This window comes from Neolamprologus brichardi, chromosome 3 (genome assembly GCF_056152115.1).
Source record: "Neolamprologus brichardi isolate AB-2024 chromosome 3, ASM5615211v1, whole genome shotgun sequence".
In the NCBI taxonomy this organism is placed as follows: Eukaryota; Metazoa; Chordata; class Actinopteri; order Cichliformes; family Cichlidae; genus Neolamprologus; species Neolamprologus brichardi.
In genome coordinates, this window is record NC_142106.1 from 37653834 (window position 1) to 37674717 (window position 20884).

General features: G+C 42.4%; 1 protein-coding gene across 1 annotated transcript in view; it reads right to left on the bottom strand.

Moving 5' to 3' along the window:
* LOC102789175 (phospholipid-transporting ATPase ABCA1) overlaps positions 1-20884 on the bottom strand; it is a 180025-nt gene that overhangs the window by 49846 nt on the left and 109295 nt on the right. The window contains exons 32-37 of the mRNA XM_087838332.1: positions 20242-20336; positions 16815-16920; positions 12123-12197; positions 8965-9134; positions 3502-3679; positions 2257-2372 (exon numbers count right to left, since the gene is read on the bottom strand). Of these exons, the coding sequence (XP_087694458.1) occupies positions 2257-2372; positions 3502-3679; positions 8965-9134; positions 12123-12197; positions 16815-16920; positions 20242-20336 (740 nt within the window). The remainder of the gene's footprint in view (positions 1-2256; positions 2373-3501; positions 3680-8964; positions 9135-12122; positions 12198-16814; positions 16921-20241; positions 20337-20884) is intronic.

Consider the following 20884-nt stretch of genomic DNA (forward strand, 5'->3'; position numbering starts at 1 on the left):
CATGTCTCCTTCACTATAGCTGTATCTGATATCCCTGCGGTGGTGTTCTTCCTGGATCATCAAAACCAATGTTGGTCCAGTTGCAACATTGCAAGTGACCAATCATCAATGTTGCGATGTCATAGGTTTGCAGGGTGGAAAAAGCCGACCGATGTGGTCAGGGTCAGGGTTGGGGATTAGGACGTGATCATAGTTAGGCTTAGGGTTTGGTGTGTGTCACTTCCAATGACTAGTATTACTAACTTATTTGTGTGCACTGGTGCATCTTTCAATGGACGTAGTATAAGTATTACACAAAGTACAAACTATTGTGAAAAATGTACAAAATACGTTATAATAAATGCACTGGATTGAATTGGAGATATGAATTAAAGATTAGTGGCATAAACGTCAGTTCTTCGATTACTCTGGCTTTGTGGGACTTTTTGACACTGTCACAGATAACTATTTACCCCTTGGACACCTAAAAGGAGAAACCCCCCCTTTTCCTGAACTGAATGGTTTCTGTCATACTTCAAATGGCTTTTAGGACAAAATGACTGGTTATGCAACAAAAGGGCAGTCTTTACCTGTACAGCTTACTACCTGCTAGAACCTGTTCAAATGGTCATCATACCACATATTTACTGACATTTTGTGAGGTGTCCAAACTCTTCATTAAGGGTACGGGGGAGGGAAATTTGCCAAATGTCATCTTCATTTGGGAAAGTCTTAATAGTTCAAATTAACAAAGTGCCTGAGGAAGTGTGAGTAGCGTGGAAGTGAGCTAATGCCTCTTAGCTGGTGATTCTGTGGTAGTGCACTTTTAAAGTTCTCCTACAGCGTGGAAAGGACTGAGCTGGTTCAACAATGAATAATAACACAAACTTTGAAGGTAAACTTTAATCAAGTGTTAAAGGTGCACATGTGAGATGAACAGGTCTGTTGCTTCCTTAATTTCTGTGGTTGATCTCTAAAATGTAATATAATGACACGTTTCAGCTGGAAACAGCTTATTTAACCTCAACTGACTGACCGAAGTGAGTAGCTTCTCATTTCTTAAACAACAACGTAAAAAGACACATCCTGTGGTCGTGGAAAAGATGTTCTCTGTTTCAGAAGGGCCAGATTTAATGGTCTGTATCAAGCAAACAATTCAGAATTTTATTCAACACAGTACAAAAGGCTGAAGGGACTCAAAGAAGAAATATGAAAATCATGACTGATCATGATCAGAGGTCAAATTAATAGTTGAACTCACAGCTAAGTAAAAGCATTTATACACACACAATGTAAAGAGAACTCCAGGGATCAGGACTAAACAGTTGTCTGGCCTTAAGAAAACCACTTATCAGTTTGGCTACTTGGGGAAAAAAACAATTCAGTTCACCAGGGATGTTTAAAGGTTGGACTCTGGAGCGATGGAGAACAGTCATGTGGTCTGATGAGTCCAGATTTACCCTGTTCCTGAGTGCTGGCACATCAGGTTAAGAAGAGAGGCGGGTGAAGTGATGCATCATCACGCCTCGTGCTTACAGTAAAAGCCTGATCTCAGGTTGCTTCAGTTGGTCAACATTCAGCAACATTATCTCCTCAAAAACGCAGTCAGCTAACTACCTGAATTTACTGATCGACCAGAGTTTCTCCATTAATGAATTTCTTCTTTTTTCCGACGGCGTGGACATGTTCCAAGATGACAATGCCAGGATTTATCGGGCTCAAATTGTGAAAGATGGGTTCAGTGAAAGTAAAACGTCCTTTTCACAGATGGATCGAACACCACTGTGGAGACCTCACCTTAACCCCACTGAGATCTTAATCCCTTTACTTTGTCACGGCAAACCTCTAACGTGCCGTCATCAGAGCTAAAGGTAGGCCAACAAAATATTACAGTGCGTACTTACATTTCAGCCAATACCTGCACTAGTATGACAGCTTTCTATTGTGGATATCTGAAGTGTTCAGAAGTCAATCAATGAATTTTAAAAGACAGCCCGTCCCAGAAATCTGGGCACGCCATAATTCTCTGAGCTACTCTGAAATATGTCATTTACATAACAAATAAATACATGAGAACTTTGATATGGTGGCGCACTAATGCATTTGACATTTTAATTTTAATATTTATTCAAACACATCATGTAAAGAGACTGTAGATTTCAGTAAGTGCGCAATGAAAAAATGTATAATAAAGTATACGGTACACACATGTGGAGTGAACTACTTTAAATGATTTCATGAATGAATATTGGAAGGATATATTCTTAATTTACTCACCCATAAAAAAAAAGCAAGAGAATCAAAGCCGGCAGGTTAGGAGGGGAAACATAGGCTTTTTGTTGGAAGGCGAGGAAGATCACAATCACGATGAAGCAGGGGACGATGTAGTTACACTGTAAACACAAACACACACGCCAAAATAAAGCACAGGCCAGCACAGGCTTAAAAGTCACTCTTTAGGGCGGTTACGACTCCATTAAAGCGTTGTTGTTTTTTTACGCCAACTGAATGACCGTGTAATTATAATATGTGTAGATGACTTTTTAATTAGCGAATGTATCCGGCTTTAGTTTTCTAATTAATCCAGTGAATAACAAAGCCATCTGATTGTCGTGTGTTTGAAGCAAGCGGTCGCTCAATGACACGCTGAATTGGATGCATGTACAATGGCTCTATAAAATTTTGATCTAAGACTAATATTTATCCAACGATTGTTTAAATCCATTCAACTTCAAATCAAACCAGACAGGACGCTTTTTACTAGACTTTTTTTTTCCCCTACAGAAGTAAACAAACATAACTGATGATGCTATTATTATATAATCACCCTTCGGATTAATATCCCCCCTGGCGAATAAATGGAATACTGCAGATAATAGACATACAATGTATCAGGTTACAATGATACATGTTTATTACAGAAAAAGTTAAGACTGAAATATTAAAGAGCTTTCAGACTGGATTCACCGTAATATCCTTATTGTTGATAGAGCATGCATGGTAATGCGGGGTGCTTCGGGCTAGAATCATTAGACAGGCTCCTTAGGTGCATTTGTCTTCCACCCAGACAGCATTTATCCACCATAATGATGAGTGTCCTGATGCAATTTCTTTACCAAAGGTACCTGATGAAATGTTTACTTCCATTATGCCTCGGGGAAACTGCCGGTAAGCCTGTTGAGCATAACCAGCAGGGGCAGCTGCTGTCGATAATTACGCCTCAGCCAATAACTGTCTCAGGTGAAGCTTTTCCCAGTAGCCAGCAGTGTCAAAGCTACATTGTCAATTACAGTGGATGGATATTTTTACATTTAGCCTTAGGTGGGCAAAAAAAGGCCCAAAGTAGTATATTACAAGGGTAGTATAAAATAAAGCAGGCAAAAACTGCTGGGGTGAATCACATTATAGTATATGTTACACAGTATTTACCTGGCTTTAATGGGTCAGGTAACAGAGCCGAAGCTTCAGAAAGAGAGAATATTTGAGGCGCAGACACAGCTGTCAGATAAAGCTGGTACTTACCATGTCCCAGGCAAAATTGGCCAACCAGTAGACAGCTGGGTTTACTCCACTGACAAATTGCAGATGCTTGGCTTTGTTCACCCTCTCTTGGATTAGGAAGAGGACAAAGCTGGCAGGGATGAAGGACATGGCAAAGATAACGCAGATGGACACCACAACGTCAGTGGAGGTTGTGGCCCTGTGATTGAAGAGGACACAGCATAGAAAAAGTTGACTGGCGAGCTATTAGGGGGTCTATCAGGGCAAAAGAAAGTGGATATTAAACTTTGCCCATGGGGCTAAATATAAAGTTTGATTTTGAGGTGATGTAGACTACGTTGGCTTTGAAAATATATGGAGCACACAAAGAAAATCATTAGAATTTACATTCTGTCTACTATCACAGGCTGTATATAAAAGATGGACACAGCTACCGTGACCCTTTAGTTTTAAACTCTTTTAGATTCATGTTCAAACCCTTGAGCTTAGGATTGATGATCAAGGATCAATCCTAAGCTTAGGATTGATGATCAAGGATTGTGACTGTCACCAGACAGTCACAATCCTTGATCATCAAGTCTCTTTGAAAACACCAAGATGGTTCTTGGTGTTTTCAAAGAGACTTGATGATCTGACTGAGAAACTGAGGGACATAAAATGGGACTGTGTCGGCCTCCGCCTGCACAGGTCCGGAGCCTGACCGTGTGTAAAGCGACAGCGGCGCAGGTGAAGCAGGTCCGGAGACTGACCTCCTGAGTTTATAGACAAGCAATTGGGACCATAAACCTATCAGGAACATATATACAGTCCAAATGGTCGTTTTCTGACAGATTTCTATAGAACCCAAAATGATTTTGCATTGAGAGAAATCGCCCCCTGCTGGCCATTAGAAAGAACGTAGGTGTAATGCTGCAGTCACACTGGGGATAAACAGATGTTGCCGTGCAGCAGAATGTCGCGATCCCTGCTTTTGAAATGTCTGTGACCACTCGCAGTCAGTTGCCATCTTCAAAACAACTTCCACTTATTTGCTAAACTGAGACAGACTGTGACAGTTTGGAGACAAGTTGCCTCCCACCAGGTGACCTGTGTAATCAGTGTTGCTGGCACAACCTCAGGCCATCCCAACTACTTGCAATCTACCCCCGATGGCAACAAAAGTCAGTGTATTCACTGGGCAACCACAAATTTTCCCTAGTCACAAGAAGGTTCCCATCCTATTTTTACTTCAGTGTAACTGAGGTGTTGGGTAGTTTCTGATTCACATCACGTTTTTGCTACGTCCATCTTTTATCAGTCTGTTGCACCTACTAGGTTTCCAAAGCTACGAAGTAAGTCCCCGGGGCCTGTAAGGTGCTTTGGATAAAATCATCCACATGAACTGCAGTATGAGAGATATAACACATATAATAACAGACTTTATGAAATACAGAACTGCAGTCCATGAACCTTCGGCTTTCCATCCTTATGAGGTATTTACTGTATTTTAATGTACTTCTTGGGGAATATGGGCGCACTTGGTTTTCTATTTTCATGAGAACACACTATTTACCACCTCTAATATCATTCACAAGGCCATCACTGCTGTGACATCAATGACAATAAAGAACAGCCGTGGAAGAGTCCGGACTGTCCTGTGGGCGAAATTCAGTCTTTTGTGTGTATAAAACCAGTTTTAAGAGTTTCTGTTAAAAAATCAGCAGGTTTGCTGTTGTTTCTCGCTGTTATCAGGAAATGAGCCCGATGACACTTGAAACAATGTCAAAACAACTTTTGGCTCATTTCCCGTAATTAAGACATAATCAAATTTAACACTAGGCAACGATGCATTTAAACTAATTCCGCTACACCTGCAAAAATAAGTCAGATAACTAATGTTTCAATGTTCTTGTTAGTATTGATGTCTAAATTAGCCTAGCTTTTACAGCACTGACTGATTGCTGTTTGTACCTGATAGAATTTAAAAAAAAGAAGCTTTTAAATGTCACCTGCCTTCTGAAACTACGACACGTTTAGGGCTCCTTTTTGTCTCTTTCCAGCTTGTCCAACAGCACATCCTAAAATCTTAGAAGACTTTTTCATCTGCAACAATATCTGTGTCACACACAAATCTCTCAAATTTCCCCTGCCGTGCGTCTTTATTTATGCCACGCTACCTTTGGAAGTGTCCTTTACTGTGTCTGCTCATTTAGCATTGGATTAAACTGCGATCTGTGACTCTGACCACCCCAGCCACCCCCACAACCCTCCCAAATCTTCACCCCTTGCCTCCTGATAATCTTTCACGAGTCTTCCCGCTGCTTAATTAGCATATGAAATAAGTTACCCTGCGTGGCTACATGTCCATATTTATCATCGCCAACCAGGCGCAATTAGAACACGTAAATATGAAATCATTAACAGCAGTGCGTGCCAGCCCACATTTCTAGCAGTTTTCAAGGGCTGCGTGCTCTGTTTGGGTAGGGAGGTAATGTAGGGGACAAAGCTGTGAATGATCGCAGGCTGAATGCTTGAAGGTGGTTAATTGCTGTGAAAAGAGGACAAGCAATCTGCTAATTAACTACTAATGCAAGTGCAGGGAAGATGTGCAGTGGGAGTAAAGCTTTATAGTTTGTGTTGCTTTCCCTAAGTTTTTATTATTTTTTTTTATTTAGGGTGGCTGCAGGGGATTGTTATGCTGAAAAGATGCTAAAAACACGAGATAACAAATTGGCTGTACAACACTCCGGTCATTATTTCTATTATGAAGCAACATGCAGGTAGAGAGCTCCAGAGACAATCATAGGGTAAGCTGTGTGATGTGCACATTATCAATAGCATACTTTTGCACAGCAGCAAGAACAGAAAGTGTCATAATTCGTTGATTGCAAATAAATTACACATCAAATTCAAAAGCGCAGCAAGATGAGACATTTTTGTCAGTTGCCAAATTGATGTTCCCCAGCAATTAAGAAGCAATGCATATCTCTCAATAATGAAACGGCGCCAACGCTGACATTTCGGGAGGCTCCATTTCTGTGCCGATGCGAGATAAAGCACGGAGACCTTGTGGGAATGAAGTGGTAATTTCTGTGGGTGTAAGCGTCGACTTTCTTTTTACCTGCGCAGCCCTTCACAATTCTGTGGCTCATGACATCGCTTGCATTGAAATAGGCTGTGAAGTACACTAGAGGGGAGTGTCACTTCAAATTAGACGGTGCAGTGAAATACTGGTGTCCAAAAGCTAGCAAGGGAGCAAGTCAATGGGGATGAATTATTATCGAAATTACAGGTTTAGCCACGGTCTCACCATAACATTGTGGAAGTGTCAGTGACAGGGATTCATTTAGGGCCGAGGTTGGTGCATTTCAGAATATTTTGACAGGATGGGCGGGATACTTTTTTTGGCCTTTGGTGACTGTGGCTTTTTTGGCTCGCTGCAATTAACTGGTCTTTCTTCGAGTTTTTCTTTGGACATTGGCTTCTTTTTCACTCATATTCAGTTCTTGTACTTGACCATTTTCAGGGCAGAAAACATTTGTTGTTCAACATTTGTTCACATTTCTGTAGCTGAGATTATGAAAAATTACAAAGATAACACACTTGACAGGCCCAAAATTGTATTTTTGCACCAACGAGGCTATTCCTAAAAAGTGTGGAAATAGGACAAGTGGAGGACAAAAACAGGAAGTGGAAAATCTAAAAACTACTTACAGCAGATATGTAGTATCTAACAGCAATGTCCTTAAGAAGCAGTGAAAAAATATACAGCAAAGACCAGACACAGGACCTAAGGGACGTCAGCTGATTCATCTACTGTTCAACAGAAATGGGCTTGTTGCAAGGAAAGCTGTGAAGAAGTTGTTCGTAAGGAAGGGAAACAGGGAGAAATGTGCTGTATTGCATGTGTAAGAGGGGTGGCTCAAGAGTTTTGCACAGTGCTGTAACTGTAAAGTCTAAACCCCCCTTAAAAACCACTCTGAGTTTAAAAAAAAGAGGTGTGCTTTTGGCTACCAAATGAACATAAGTACAATATTTACTCGCTTCAGTTTGATTTTAATGTGCACAACTCTCTGTCTGCTAGCTTACCGATGCTACATGCTGCCACTTTATAAGATCTGTTTACAGTTTGTAAATATAAAAAAACCCTTTCATATCGCACGCTGCCATCTGATCCATAGTCATAAAATATACATTTCGATAAGTGGAGCTTCAAATTGTGCTTAGTTGGGTGCTCTAGAAGCCATGGCCCTTTCCCCTCCTACAATGTTCGCTCTTATTCAGCGGTGAAGGAGTGTCCGAGGCAATCTGAAAATCTCAGTTCATAAATTGCAGTCTTCACGCTCTGCACGGACTGCTAGAGAGAGCAGAAGAGGCTCATCCTGAACCTACAGGATATCGTAATTATCCCTAACCCCGGCGCTGTCTTCCCCTCTCTAACTCAGGCCTGTCGTCAGCACCTGATCACCACATAAACACCTGACCGAGGGAGAGAGCTGGAGCAGCGGGGGGAAAGTGGAATGGAAATGCAGTTACTGAGCTGTGGTCGTGGCACTGTATGATGATGTGCTGCAGAGGGACGTAATCTAACTACTTTACAGTAGATGTGCCGCTCACACTGAGGGCTGCAAACGGGAAATTGATGACGTTACGGGATACAATCCCGCTCAAAGACACTAGCTGTGAACACAAGACAGAGCCGTACACAGAAAGCAATTATATCCGAATGGTATGAGCCAATATATTATGATTTAGCACGTCATTAATCTCCAGCTCTCATAGAAATCCGCCTTAAGATAAAGCATTCTGGGAGGGAATGGTACACCCTCGCGAGGAACTCCCATGGGCCTCCAAATCTACGCACACTCGAAGCGATCCCTCATTTATCTGTCTGTCTGTTCTCTGCTGTCTACTTTATTGTCTCCCACTCATCTGCTTTCCCTCAGTCTATGCTGTTTTTCTTCCCCCTCACTTCATTCCTCTCTCCCTCTCTCTCTTTGCCTTATCTGTCGCGGTTCCCCGGTCACCATCAGTCTCTTTCCTCTGCATCTCATAATGCAGTGTCAGAAAATTAAAAACCGGCTCTTTCAAACATGAGAAAATGCATCGTCGTAGCTGCGCGCGTCAAAAGGCTGGGAGAAAACTGCAGGCTAGGGGCTTTTCTCCCAGTATACTCGTAGTTGCTTGTGCTTGAAGTCAAACCAAGGCTCAGGCTCACATCCACATCTAAAGGTAATCTGGAGTCACAGTTTTACTCCATGTGCGTGGGTTGTTGGTTTTATTTTTTTGGACTTGAACATGCAAACTCGCAAGTTCAAATGCAGAACATTTTTACTTTTCTTGTGAGGTACTAGCACTACACTACCTTTCTGGACAGTTATACTAACCAAATGATGTACTATTCAGTATTTGAGAAGCCCTGTTCCTAATATGGACCCAAACAAAAACTTAATAAAGAGGTTAAGAAGAAAGCTTTAACCCCTGTTTTTTTGCCCGATGACTCACATGGCCGCACTGGCGAGCTCCTCTTTGCTGAGGTTGAGGGGGTGATTGGTGACGGAGATGCCGTACTGGCGCGGGTCCTGTCCCGCTGGCAGATTTCCTCTCAGGATGCCGTTGTTGGCCACGCTAAAGAAGGACACCACGGCGTGCCGCAGCTGGTTGTAGAACCACACCTGCAGTAGAACAGACAATTGGTACAGAGAACAGCATGTCGAGGGGTTTGCATTTGCTTCCCATGTCTCCTAGCAACTACATCAGGTAAGACTTGTGGACAAATAATAGGAAAAATAAAATAAAACAGGCAGATTATGAAGGGAGAGATAACCGAGAGACGACGTGGAGAGGTGAAGATTCAATTCTAATCTTTACTTTTTTTAAAACTGTGCAACAGGTCAGTGATGAAGGATGTGCCCTCTTAATTCTGAGGTGGCTTTCTTTGGAAAAGGGAGAAATTAACTACCCAATGTGGTAGTGAATAAAAGATCAGGGCAGAATCTGTCTGCTGGGTGTGTTTTAGCAGCAACGTGACACCAACAAAAGTACCAGAAAGCAAACACGGTGTGGACACTTTAGTGTAACAGAAGAAAGGGCAAAATATCACCACTGTAAAGAGTTGTCTGTGTCATTTACGGATTTACTACTATCCGGATCTCATTAGCGGGGCGTCAATTAATGCTGCTTATCCAAGCTGCTGATGCGGCTCGCTTTATGCACAAGGTGCACTTCAAATGTGGAGCCTGGCGCAGCAGGTTGTGGCATTAGTGCACGGTAACGTGCAGAGTTGCTTGTGTGAAACTCTAGAAGCGTGAGTAAAGACAAAAAACGGCTTTTTATTCTTTCAGTCAATAAAAAGAGCAAAACAAAAAGGTCCCAAAGGGATGTGAGTCATAATCTCTGGGCTGACTATCATGAGCTCTGCTACAGCCTCCTAATGCAGCGAGTATAGTGCTGTGCAAATGTTTTTAGCCACCCATCATTTCCTTATATTTTCATAGAAAATTGGAACATTTAGCAGGAAATTTATTGAAATGTGAAAATACACATTGAAAGTCAATATCTGGCATGACTGCCTTTATTCTTTGACACAGTCTGAACTCTCTGAGGCAGCTTTCTTGTCATTTCTTGAAGTAATCTTCAGGAATAGATCTCCGGGCTTTTTGAAGCACATTCAAAGCTCTTCTTTGGATGTTGGCAGGTCTGCTTTTACGGCTTTTACGGCATTAGCACTGTGTGTGTGTGGGATCATGCTATTGTCAAGCCATTTCCAATCAACAACAGATGGTCATTTCCAGATGGTGTTGCATTGCGGATCAAATCTGATGGTACTTTCATATTTCCATCGATTTTGACTAGATCCCCAACATCACTGATTAAAATGCATCCCAGATCATGACAGAGCCTCCACCGTGTTTTACAGATGGCTGTAGACACTCACTGTTTTATCTCTGTATCACTGACTTTCAGCCCAGATCTTGTAAAATTTGTTTGTTCTTTTGCAATTTCTTTCATATATTGGACTAAAGAAATTGAAAGAATATGTTTTTATTACAGGCTTCTAGTAAAAGAGTGTATAAACTGATTCCTCCTTCAGTTAGGTGCATTTTTGATGCTTGAATGATTCATAGGTCAGTGTTAAGTGGCTTAAACCAATAATGGTCAGATAAGACCGGACTTACAATGAGTGGAAAAAGCAGCCAATGTCTAAAAAGAAAAAACCTTCAAAAAGTTGGGAGAACTATTGTTTTAAGAGAACTATAAGAAAGCATTATGGGGTGGCTCAAGACTTTTGCACAGTACTGTAAGTCTCTAGAATAAAGTGGTTACCACTCACCGGCCTGTCAGTGCATCAAAGGACCAAAGGGCACCTTGTGTATGACTCTGGCATCTGAACTCAGTATTCTAATAAGCACATTGATGAGACAGTGTTGGTCCTTCAGATCTTTGTGCAGCACGCATGCACAAAGATCGTGCACACAATACGGTACATTATTGCTACTGATGCACATTCCCATTGTTGTTTCTGAGCGTGCCTTCTGTTTATACTGTAAGTGATTCCCTGAGTTTGAGGCTGCTTGTAGAAGAAAAAGAATGGATGAAAGAGAGTTGGAGTGAGGGAGAGCTCCCTGCTGATAGTGCAACGCTAATTAAGAGTGGATGGTGTTTGAGTGTCAGCCCAACATAGCACCGCATCACAGAGGAGGACATGGAGAAATCTGGAAGTGCGCGCACACACACACACACACACACACACAGACACACACACACACGCACACACACACATCTCTTTCTGTCTGCTTGCTGCTGTGTTCTCCTTTCTTCTTCTTGTATCTCACAAGAGGAGATGGACAAAAATAGATATTATTTTCTGTTTTGTTTTGTTTTTTGTTTTTTTCCTCCCATCCAGCAGTTTCTGAAAGGTCTACAGCTAAAATACCATTTGATGTATGCGAGATAACAGATCGTAAGCTAAGCTTGTCTGCTAAATACATGAGGGTGATAGAGCGAAAAATATGTAAGATATGATGGCAAGCCACATTTCCACTTCTGAAACTACTTTAAGCATCAAAGTGCTTCTGGGGGAGAAGCAAATTTTCTTCCCTCAGAATGAGAAATATAAGTGTGAGACACTTTTATAGGACAGCTTCGGCAGTATTTCAGCATTAAACACAAATGTACTCAACTCGCAGAGCGTGCTTACTTACTTCAAGACTCCTTTTTAATTCATTACCAGATGGAAAATGGAAACACAAATTCATTTATCGCTTTAAGTTTGGGTTAGCAGGTTTTTTTGTGGGTTTTTTATGTTTAGCACAGCAGAACAGAAAGGCTTCAGAATAGCAACAAGTGATCACATTTTTTTGTTTAGTTTAGTTAGAGACTAAATCTCCAGGATGTAGCTGCTAAATTATTTATAGCACTGTCTGCTTTTGATTTAAATTCAGTTATACAGGTCTTAACCCACAATGAGGCTCATTATGCAGTTAAAGCATCACAATTCTATATCAAGCATTTGGCTTGAGTGAGATAGATGAGTTGATGGCCTTGTGTTTGGGTATTCGCCGCCTCTGTAGCCTGTTTTTGCACCGCACGAGGCTGATTTCACCTCTGCGGTCGTTAAACTTTCATCCCGTGTTCGGTGTAATGTACATTCACAACAATACCTTGACGTTGTCCCTGGTTCCCAGGTTCTTGAGCAGCGTCTCAGCGCTTTGGTAGATCTGATCAGTCACGTTATCCTAATGAAGAGGAAAACAAGAAATAAGAAATGAGTTGGGAGACTTAATTGGACACACTCGGAAGACCACCGCTGCTCTTTGAAATGCAAAAACATGAGGGAGAAGGGAGAGAGAGACATGAGAATCAGGATTTGCAGGGAGCCTTTTGGGGGTGTGCTGAACCATTTATTTTCCTCCGACTTGAGGGGTGGCGGTGGAGGGGGTGGGGTTAAGGTTGGGGGTGTCCCCTTGTTATTCTTGTTACTTCCCCCCCTCTTTTTGACATTACTGCTTTATTAAATTATGTAAAATTGTAAAAGATGGGGTGGGCATGACACAAAGATTCACAGTTCACGCAAGCAGCCTAAATAAGAAATGGACCAATCAGTTTTAAGGGGGTGGGAAAGGGTTTAGTCGCAAATAAAACACAAGCACAGGGATGATTTTCGGAGAGTGTCAGCCGGGCTTTGTGGTGAGGTGATGAAAATGGGAGGGAGGGAGAGAGAGAGCGATGGTAGCCCGGACAGGTTGCATTAAAATCTCCTCTGCTGCACTCATGTTTCATGTGAAATGAGCCTTGGGATGAGGGCTCGAGATGACAGGCGTGCCATTCCCAAAGTGTCGTGTTGATACCATGCTGTTCGGCCCCGGCCATAAGACTACTGAGCACATTACATGTGTGATATAAATGCAAATGGACCTCCTGTTGGACTTCTGCCTTCATCAGAGGGGCTGTGGAAGAGGAGGAGGGGCAGCGAACGTGGCACGGAGTGAGGAGGAGAGGTTTACAGAGGCAAAGTGCAGGTGACAACTGGAGAGCGAGGGGCGGGGCGGCGGGGAAAAATAAGAGGAGAAAAATCAAGAAAGACATCCCGAGAATGCAGGAGGGTGCTCAGGTGTGAGTGGCTGTCTGCAGCAAAACAGAGAGAGTGGGAGTGGGAAGGGGGGGAAAAGAGAGAAAAGAGATCTCTCCAGCCGCTCGGCTCAGACGGTTACCTGAGGACAACGGGCCGAGGAGATCATACTGTGCATCTTTTTTTTCTTTCTCTCTCTGTTCAAAACTCATCCAATTGTTTAGCACCTTGTGGCTGGCTTTAGAAACATCTGGAAACATCTGCGCCTAAACACAGTGTTTACACATCATTTCAGCAATGCACCCTGAAATAAGAGGAGAGAGGGGGAAAAACCTCTCATCTATGCTGACAGAAGTATCTGCGTTAAATAACATCCCCCTCTGTTCCAGCTCATTACTTATTCATACTCGAGGCAGAGAACAAGTCTTCTGCTTTCGTCCTAAAGCAGCAGCACGGGCAACCTCGGCCCGTGTTTCCTGTTTTCCCTTCACTCGGGTTTGAGTTGTGCCAAGTGGCTCCAAATAGGAAGCCGTCCTGAGGATTAGCCGTCGCTGAGGACGGGATGAGAAGTGTGCCTGCCAGCGGCTGGCCGCGTCTAATCCTTGACAAACTCTCCCCCGCTCAAGGACAATGACAAGGCTGGTTTGGCCAGAGGACCCCATCGGTGCAATGGCTCACGACGCGGCAATAAAGCCACTCGAGTGTGCGGCGACTTTTTCCAAAATCGGCCCGCGTAGTTCAGCGGTCAAACGGCCTGTGTGGCGAGTGCGTTAATATGTGTGTGTTCGAGGAATCTGCCGGGGAGAAGTTTACAGTTTATTAAATTAAGGGGCTTGTTCCTGTGAATAATTTAAATAATAAAAATGGGTTACGCAAGCATTTCGGGGAGCTGCGTATCATTAACGCTATCTACATGAAACAGTGGCTCCTGTGAGGCGGGGGGAGGATGGGGGTTCTTAATTATACACTTCCCACCACACAGCCTCTCTTGTTCTTTCCATTCCCACCGCCTCCTGCTTCTCAGAGCTCCATTTTCTACCTGCTAGACATAGAAAATGCAATGAAACAGAAATTTCAAAGCCCACTTCCCAGTTGGCGCAGGTGGCTGCGAGTGCAAAAACACGTTACTTCCAGTTAAGAGTCTCACGTCGCAACGCCTGCAGAGCAGCAGCAGGAGCAGCAGAAGAGAAGCAGACATTTCCCAAGGACAGTGTAGCACTTTAATAACAAGGAATGCAGAGCTGGGACGGCTAATGCCCGGCCATTAGAGCTACATCATCGCTGCTGCACAAATTAAAGTCACATTAGCGTCGAGGTTCTGGGGAGACAAGAGGAGAGAGCCTCGGTGAGGGATGAGACCGGAGACCCCCGGGGGCAAAGCGATGGTGTAGTTTGAACGTCCAAAATTTAAAATGTTAACGACAGACTCTGAGGGAGCGAGACAGAGGGAGAGGCACGGGGAGGTGACAAGTGAGTGGGCATGAATTTTAAGAAAACACTACACATTCCTAAGAGTTTGAATCCTGATGCAGGCACTGAGCAGACTGATTGGAAGAAGTTAAAGAATACAGAAAAGAAAACCCTGAAACCAAATGAACTTCATTAATAAGAAGGTTAAGTAATGCGGTACGGGGAGCGGATTTGCCGGATTGTGCGATCTTGTGCACAAGATTTTTCGATTTATTCACAGCGGCGCTCAGACAATAGCAGCTTGTTGCCATGGACACTCAACAAAATGGATCTGAAGGAATTAAACCTCCTCCTTCCTTTTGAATTCGGTCCTCTCTCTCAATTGTTCGAGAAATCAGCGGAGTCCAAAAGTCCACCGCGAGTGACATCACCGGTATCCAAGATACAAAGCTGTCTGAATAAAGAACTCAACGCTCCAATTAGGAGCGGCGCAGTCAAAATAAAAGCGGCGAGCCACAGCCTTGACAGGAGGGAGAGCAGCCTCTTCACTCACAAAACTGCTACACACATTTAGCGCTGGGGTCGTAACACGATGCTGATAATGGCTTGCGGTTTATTTATTTGTCATTTCTATAGATGAATGAGCACCGAAGCAATGTTTATACAAAGATGGCTGTGGCACTTTTTACACTGATAAAGGTTCAAGGAAAACCTGGAAGCAGTGTTGGGAGTAGCTTTGAAGCTTTTTAGTTATAAATCACCCTGCTGGACATGTTAAATATGTATCCTGATTACGACAGTAGATTAAAAAGTAGAAATTTAGAAGAATCTGTCGAGACTTCAGCGGCAATCGGTTTATGTTGAATGTAATAAAACTTGTTTTGAATCAAGCGAAACACAACTAGAATAAAAATGTTCTTTATTAGATGGTAAATAAACACGCTCATATCCTAATTAGCTACCTTACATTTAAATTAAAGCCTAATCAGGGACTATAGTGCACTACCTAGAACAATGTGAGATCCAATTATATGATTATATACTTTATTAGAAATTTAAATGGTGCGCTTGAAGGAAACATATTTAAAGGGTCTTTTATAAGAGGGTCAGTTATTGCTTATAACAAAAAAACTGCACTGTGAACTCAAGTCAGCGCGCAACAGGTCACACAGTTGCAATATCGCAACTCAGAGCCCAGACGGGTTTATTTGGATGGCTTGGGTTGGAGGGTGAGGTGACGTGTCTTAACCTGTATGGGACCGAAGTGTCGCCGATGTATCCAAGAGAAATTTCGCAGGAGTCCAAACAAAATCCAAGTGGGAGAAGAGATAGGGTGGTGTGGTTTGACATACTGTTATATTGGGAAAGTGCGATATATGTTACATACAGTGTCATTACTGTATATGTGACACTGTGTGTAACCAGCTGCTATAAGACCATTTAATGCACAATAATAACAAATTTATCTACGTTTGCACTTGTTAGTTACTGGGTATTTCATTTAGTCATATATCGCAAACTTTATTGGGAATTAATATCGCTTTGCTGTTTGGGATGTGTGGTGCTATGTCTGTGTTGACGCTGCTGTGGAGCTTGAATAAGGTCAATTTCTGTGTGAGGTGTAGTAGACTAGTGTTTTTATGGTGTTTTTTCCAAGTTTGTCTAAATTGATACAAAGTAGGCCACAGCTTGTTGCGCCTCATTAATGTACTACTAAATAAAGTGTGATAGTACAGTTAGAATGTGCTTATATTATATTATAATGTTATGTTATATTATTATATGAGGATTTTCAAAGGCTTCAGGTTTTAATGTCTAGGTACAACGTCTGTGGTAACGCATCCGATGCTGCAGACACTTGGTTTCAAAATACAGAATGTTAACAGGAGTCAGCGGGGGGGGGGGGGGGGGGGTCTACCTGGAAGATTTCATGGCAATGCCTGTAATATTTGGGTGGATAATTGACTCTAGAGCAAAGTTGCAGACCAGACTCACGTGACCTTGAGCCATGCCTGTAATGTTCTTAAAAAGGATCAACAAATAGTGCAACAAATTTCCTCTTTTTCAAAGACATTTCAGGTATCATCACACTGCTGATCTGAGGCAGGTCTTTTCTTGTTCCCATCATTTATATGGACAGTATGTGGTGCAGGAACAGAAAGATGGGGGGTGGGGGGGGTGGGGGGGGTGGGGTGGGGGGGAAACGAATTTCAAGGTTTTGTGTGTCTTTGTAGATGCCCATGGGATATTTTCCAACAGTACAACTTCTGGCTTTGCACTACATTGTACTACTTTTCTACACCATAAAAGAAATTCATATAATGCAGTGGTATCAACAAGTTTGACTTTGTGAATGCCAATATTTATCACATACCTGAGCTGAACTGAATAGGCCTTTTAGATCTCTGAATGTATCCGTGATTGCTGCCTCCGTCAAACGAACTTGAGAGTTGATTGCTCCGACGGAGATCCCTCCGTACCTGCAGTGTCAGGAAAGTAATCAGAAATGCATACACACACACACACACACACACACACACACACACACACACACACACACACACACTCTTTAAAGGCATCTACTTTCATGCCTGTGCAAATAAATCAACAAATCAGCTAAGACCTCATGTGCAGTTATCATGGTAATCACACATGAATTAACTCACACACATATAGGAAAGCCTCAGCACATTCTTCCCCCCCCAACAGTATGATCATCACCCCACCACCCCACCACACACACACTGTAATTACTACATGCGTTTTTTTTCACCCTGAGCTTTCACAACACTATTTCTGTCTCGCTCCTCATTAGATCAGGGGCATAGGAGAAATGTGAAACACTATTATTACTCTGCTCGTGTCACAAGTTATTGCCTAAGAAACATTCATTAGACATACGGGCTTAATACGATCCAATAAAACAGACAACTCGCACCGCTGCTTATAACATTTGTATTAGTTTGTTATAGACGCCTTCATCTGAGAGCAGCGGTGGTGATAGACAGGAAGTGAGGGTGGCGGAGTATGGCTGGAGGGTCCACTCAGCCGGCAGTGAAATCAGGGACGATTTGGTTGCTCGGTTTGCATCCTTACTATTAAGGCTACAGAGGCGCCCCGGAAAATGACTACGTGAAATTACTTTTAAGTGAAACCTTTTCGAGGTCAGCTTGTGATATAACATTGTGATGATAGGACCTGCGGCTGTGGCTCCCCCTCAGAGTCACGCCAATGCTGCTTGCTCATTAGCATGTTACAGGCCATATTAAAGCACTCCAAGCTGCGTTCACAGCTATTTTTTTTCAAGTTCACCGAAGTTTATATGATAAATATTGGTATCAATTCCAATGTGGAATCTGGAAATGAGCTACTATCTCCAACAAATTAAAGGCAAATTGACCGCTTAGATCAGCGATGTCAAACTCATTTGACATCGTTGGCTGGACGAGTGTAAACGCCCTGTCAGTGTAAAGACGTTTAACTCGCATTTATCTAAATATCTAAAGAAGTAGAAACAATAAAGAAGTGCTATTTTAAGAGTTTGTCAACGTGATAAAGAAATGCTGCTGTAGCAAAGGAAAGACATTTGTCAGTGTGACTCTTTGGACTTAAATTCTAAGAAATCTAAGCTTTTCAACTGTGGGACCATTTGGGAAAAAAGCAGATTTCAACAGTAAATCGTAAATTGTAACTATAATTTATTTATTATAATTGCTTACTTAATTCGTTTGGTGTATATGAATGGCCCTAAGGGAGCTCTTTACCAGCAGGAAAACCCTATGAAAACACAGTAAAAAGTCTATAAAAAGTTCCAAATTCATGCCCTCCATCACATTTCCCAAAGCTGTCCAGTGGGCTGGATTGGAATCTTTGTCGGCTAGATTCTGGCCCCCAGGCCTTGTGTTTCACACCCCTGCCTTAGAAGCTCCATCTGGACTCTGTCCATCAAATTTTTCTCTGCCCTGAAGGAAGAGCTTTTTTTATCAGCTTTCCAAAATTGCAGATGAAAATGATGCTTCAATTTATCGTTTTTTCCAGGCTCACAGCAAGTTGACAATTTCAATACACCCCTCACGTTTACACCCCTGGGCACACACACACGTAGATGTGCATTTTTGCGCTCGCGCGCATATGCTATACCAGGGGTCAGCAACTGTTAACACCCAAAGAGCCACTTGGACCCAGTTTCCACGCAAAAGAAAACACTGGGAGCCGCAAATACTTTATACTTTTTGAAATCTAAAATGAAGATAACAATGTATATATTGGTTTTTTTACCTTTATGCTTTGTGTGAACAACTAAAGTAAGTAAAGTTTATTTATTAAGTGCTTTTCACAGACAGGCAGTCACAAAGCGCTGTACACAAATATTAAAATAAACAATACAATCAATAGACATTATACACAATGTAAAAGATCAAATATAAATAATGTAAAGAATATAAAATACGTAGATCAACAAAAGGCTTGTTTGAACAGAAAAGTTTTTAACTGCTTTTTAAACGAATCCACAGAGCAACTGTGTTGCTTATGAAATCCATGAAGTGCTACAGAGAAAATTACATTTTATTTATGTAATTAACACATTTTGAACTCTTAAAGAACTATAACCAAAGGAAAGACACCCAGCTGAACTAAAATGATCCAGCAAACAAAAACTGTTGTGAGCCGCCACCCTTATATTGTCTTTGGGCTTTTAGAGCCTTGACCTGACTTTTAAAAAGTAATTGGAAAAAAGCTCTATGCTGCTAAAAGATGAAAAATAGATATTTGCAAAATTCAGCCTAAATATGTATTTTACCTGGTTAACGTGTGTGGCGGGGCGTGGTCTGCAGCGCCGCTGCATGGGAGTCGGACGCACCTGAGCGGCACCCGCAGCCACGCCTCGCCGCCTTAACGTCTGTGCTCTCTCTGCTGTTGTGTTGTCGGGCTGTGAGCTGAAAAGCTACAGCCGGCTGTATGCGTACAGCAACCGTGTGTGAAAAGTGGTCAATAAAGAGATGCTAAAAAGCAGCGGGTCTGCCGTGGTACAAACTCAGGACTGTAAGCTGTCATCTGTGAGGTGTTTGTTTTTAACATAGTTCACGGTGGAGAACAGCTGCCGACATAATGTAGATCCAAAGATCCATAATTGGCCTACCTGGGGTTGAAAGTCTCGATAAATGCACGGCGTTTCGGCGGGTACACCGGCTTCCGCGAGTGTGACGCTTATTTTGAGCGATGAAAAAATAATAAGATATAATTTTATTTTTATATTTCAAAATCACAATAATCTTCCAATTTAGAACAAGTTAAAAAAAGAACTAAACACAAATAAAATACACTTCAGCTAAATACTTTATTATTATATACTATTTTCCCAAACCACCTGGAGCCGCAAAATAAGGACTAAAGAGCTGCATGTGGCTCTGGAGCCGCAGGTCGCCGACCCCTGTGCTATACATATACAGCATGAGCACACACTGCACACAGGAAATACGTATACATGTCCAACACGCTCTGAAATCGTGATGAAACATGCACAGGGCTGAGCAAACACACCAGCCTAACGCTTACAATTAATCATTCCTCTCACTGACAGTTTGCTCTTTATGGTTTCACGCACTGAGATGACAGGTTAAGGGAAGTGCATCACAGAGCGGCCAAGCAGGATTTGCTCGAACACGATAACTGCATAACGACGAGGATGGGAACGACAGCACGATGTGCAGGACTTCGTCTTTTTGCTCATGTTACCGTTGCTGATCTTCTAAAGATAGACACACCGCCATCACAACAGCAACCACAGTTATAAACGTTACCTTGTTTTACCAGACTTCTCAAAAGTCTTGACCAGGAAGTCCGTCATATTCCGTCCGGTTAAATTCAGCAAGGTGTCTGTCGTGTTCTGTATCCTCTGTGGAAAAAAACAAAAAAAAACAAAACAGTTGAACTGAAGCATTTTTTACAACTATTGGTTTGTTATTTGGGTCAAAATAGTGTTTTCTGGACCACTTGGTGGCACCAAAAACAAGACCGACTCACAACACCTCATAAATATGTTATTGGTACCTCCCCGTACCAATAACATACTGGTTGGTTCGGAGAGGTGCTAGCAAACAGATATATTAAGAGACGTGTTTCTGGCCAGCTGACGAATGTAGCTGCAATAGCTACTCTCCTTTCGACCCTGCTAATAGAAGCTGCTTGCTGATTTGCTGCTGTTTCTGCTGGACAGCTGGGGTGATCGGAGGCCTTTATTTTCACTGAAGGCAACGGCCTCCTGCTGCTAAAAATGAGATTCATCAGAGCGACACGTTAAAGCTGCAGACCATAAAAGCAAAGCGATGAGCTGAAAATGCCCCATGGAACTACTCGGTAATAATCGTCCGCGGGTTTGTCAGCACCACTGAGTCAGGCGATCCATCGTTAATATAGAAACATGGCTTCGAGCAGCTTTGAGTT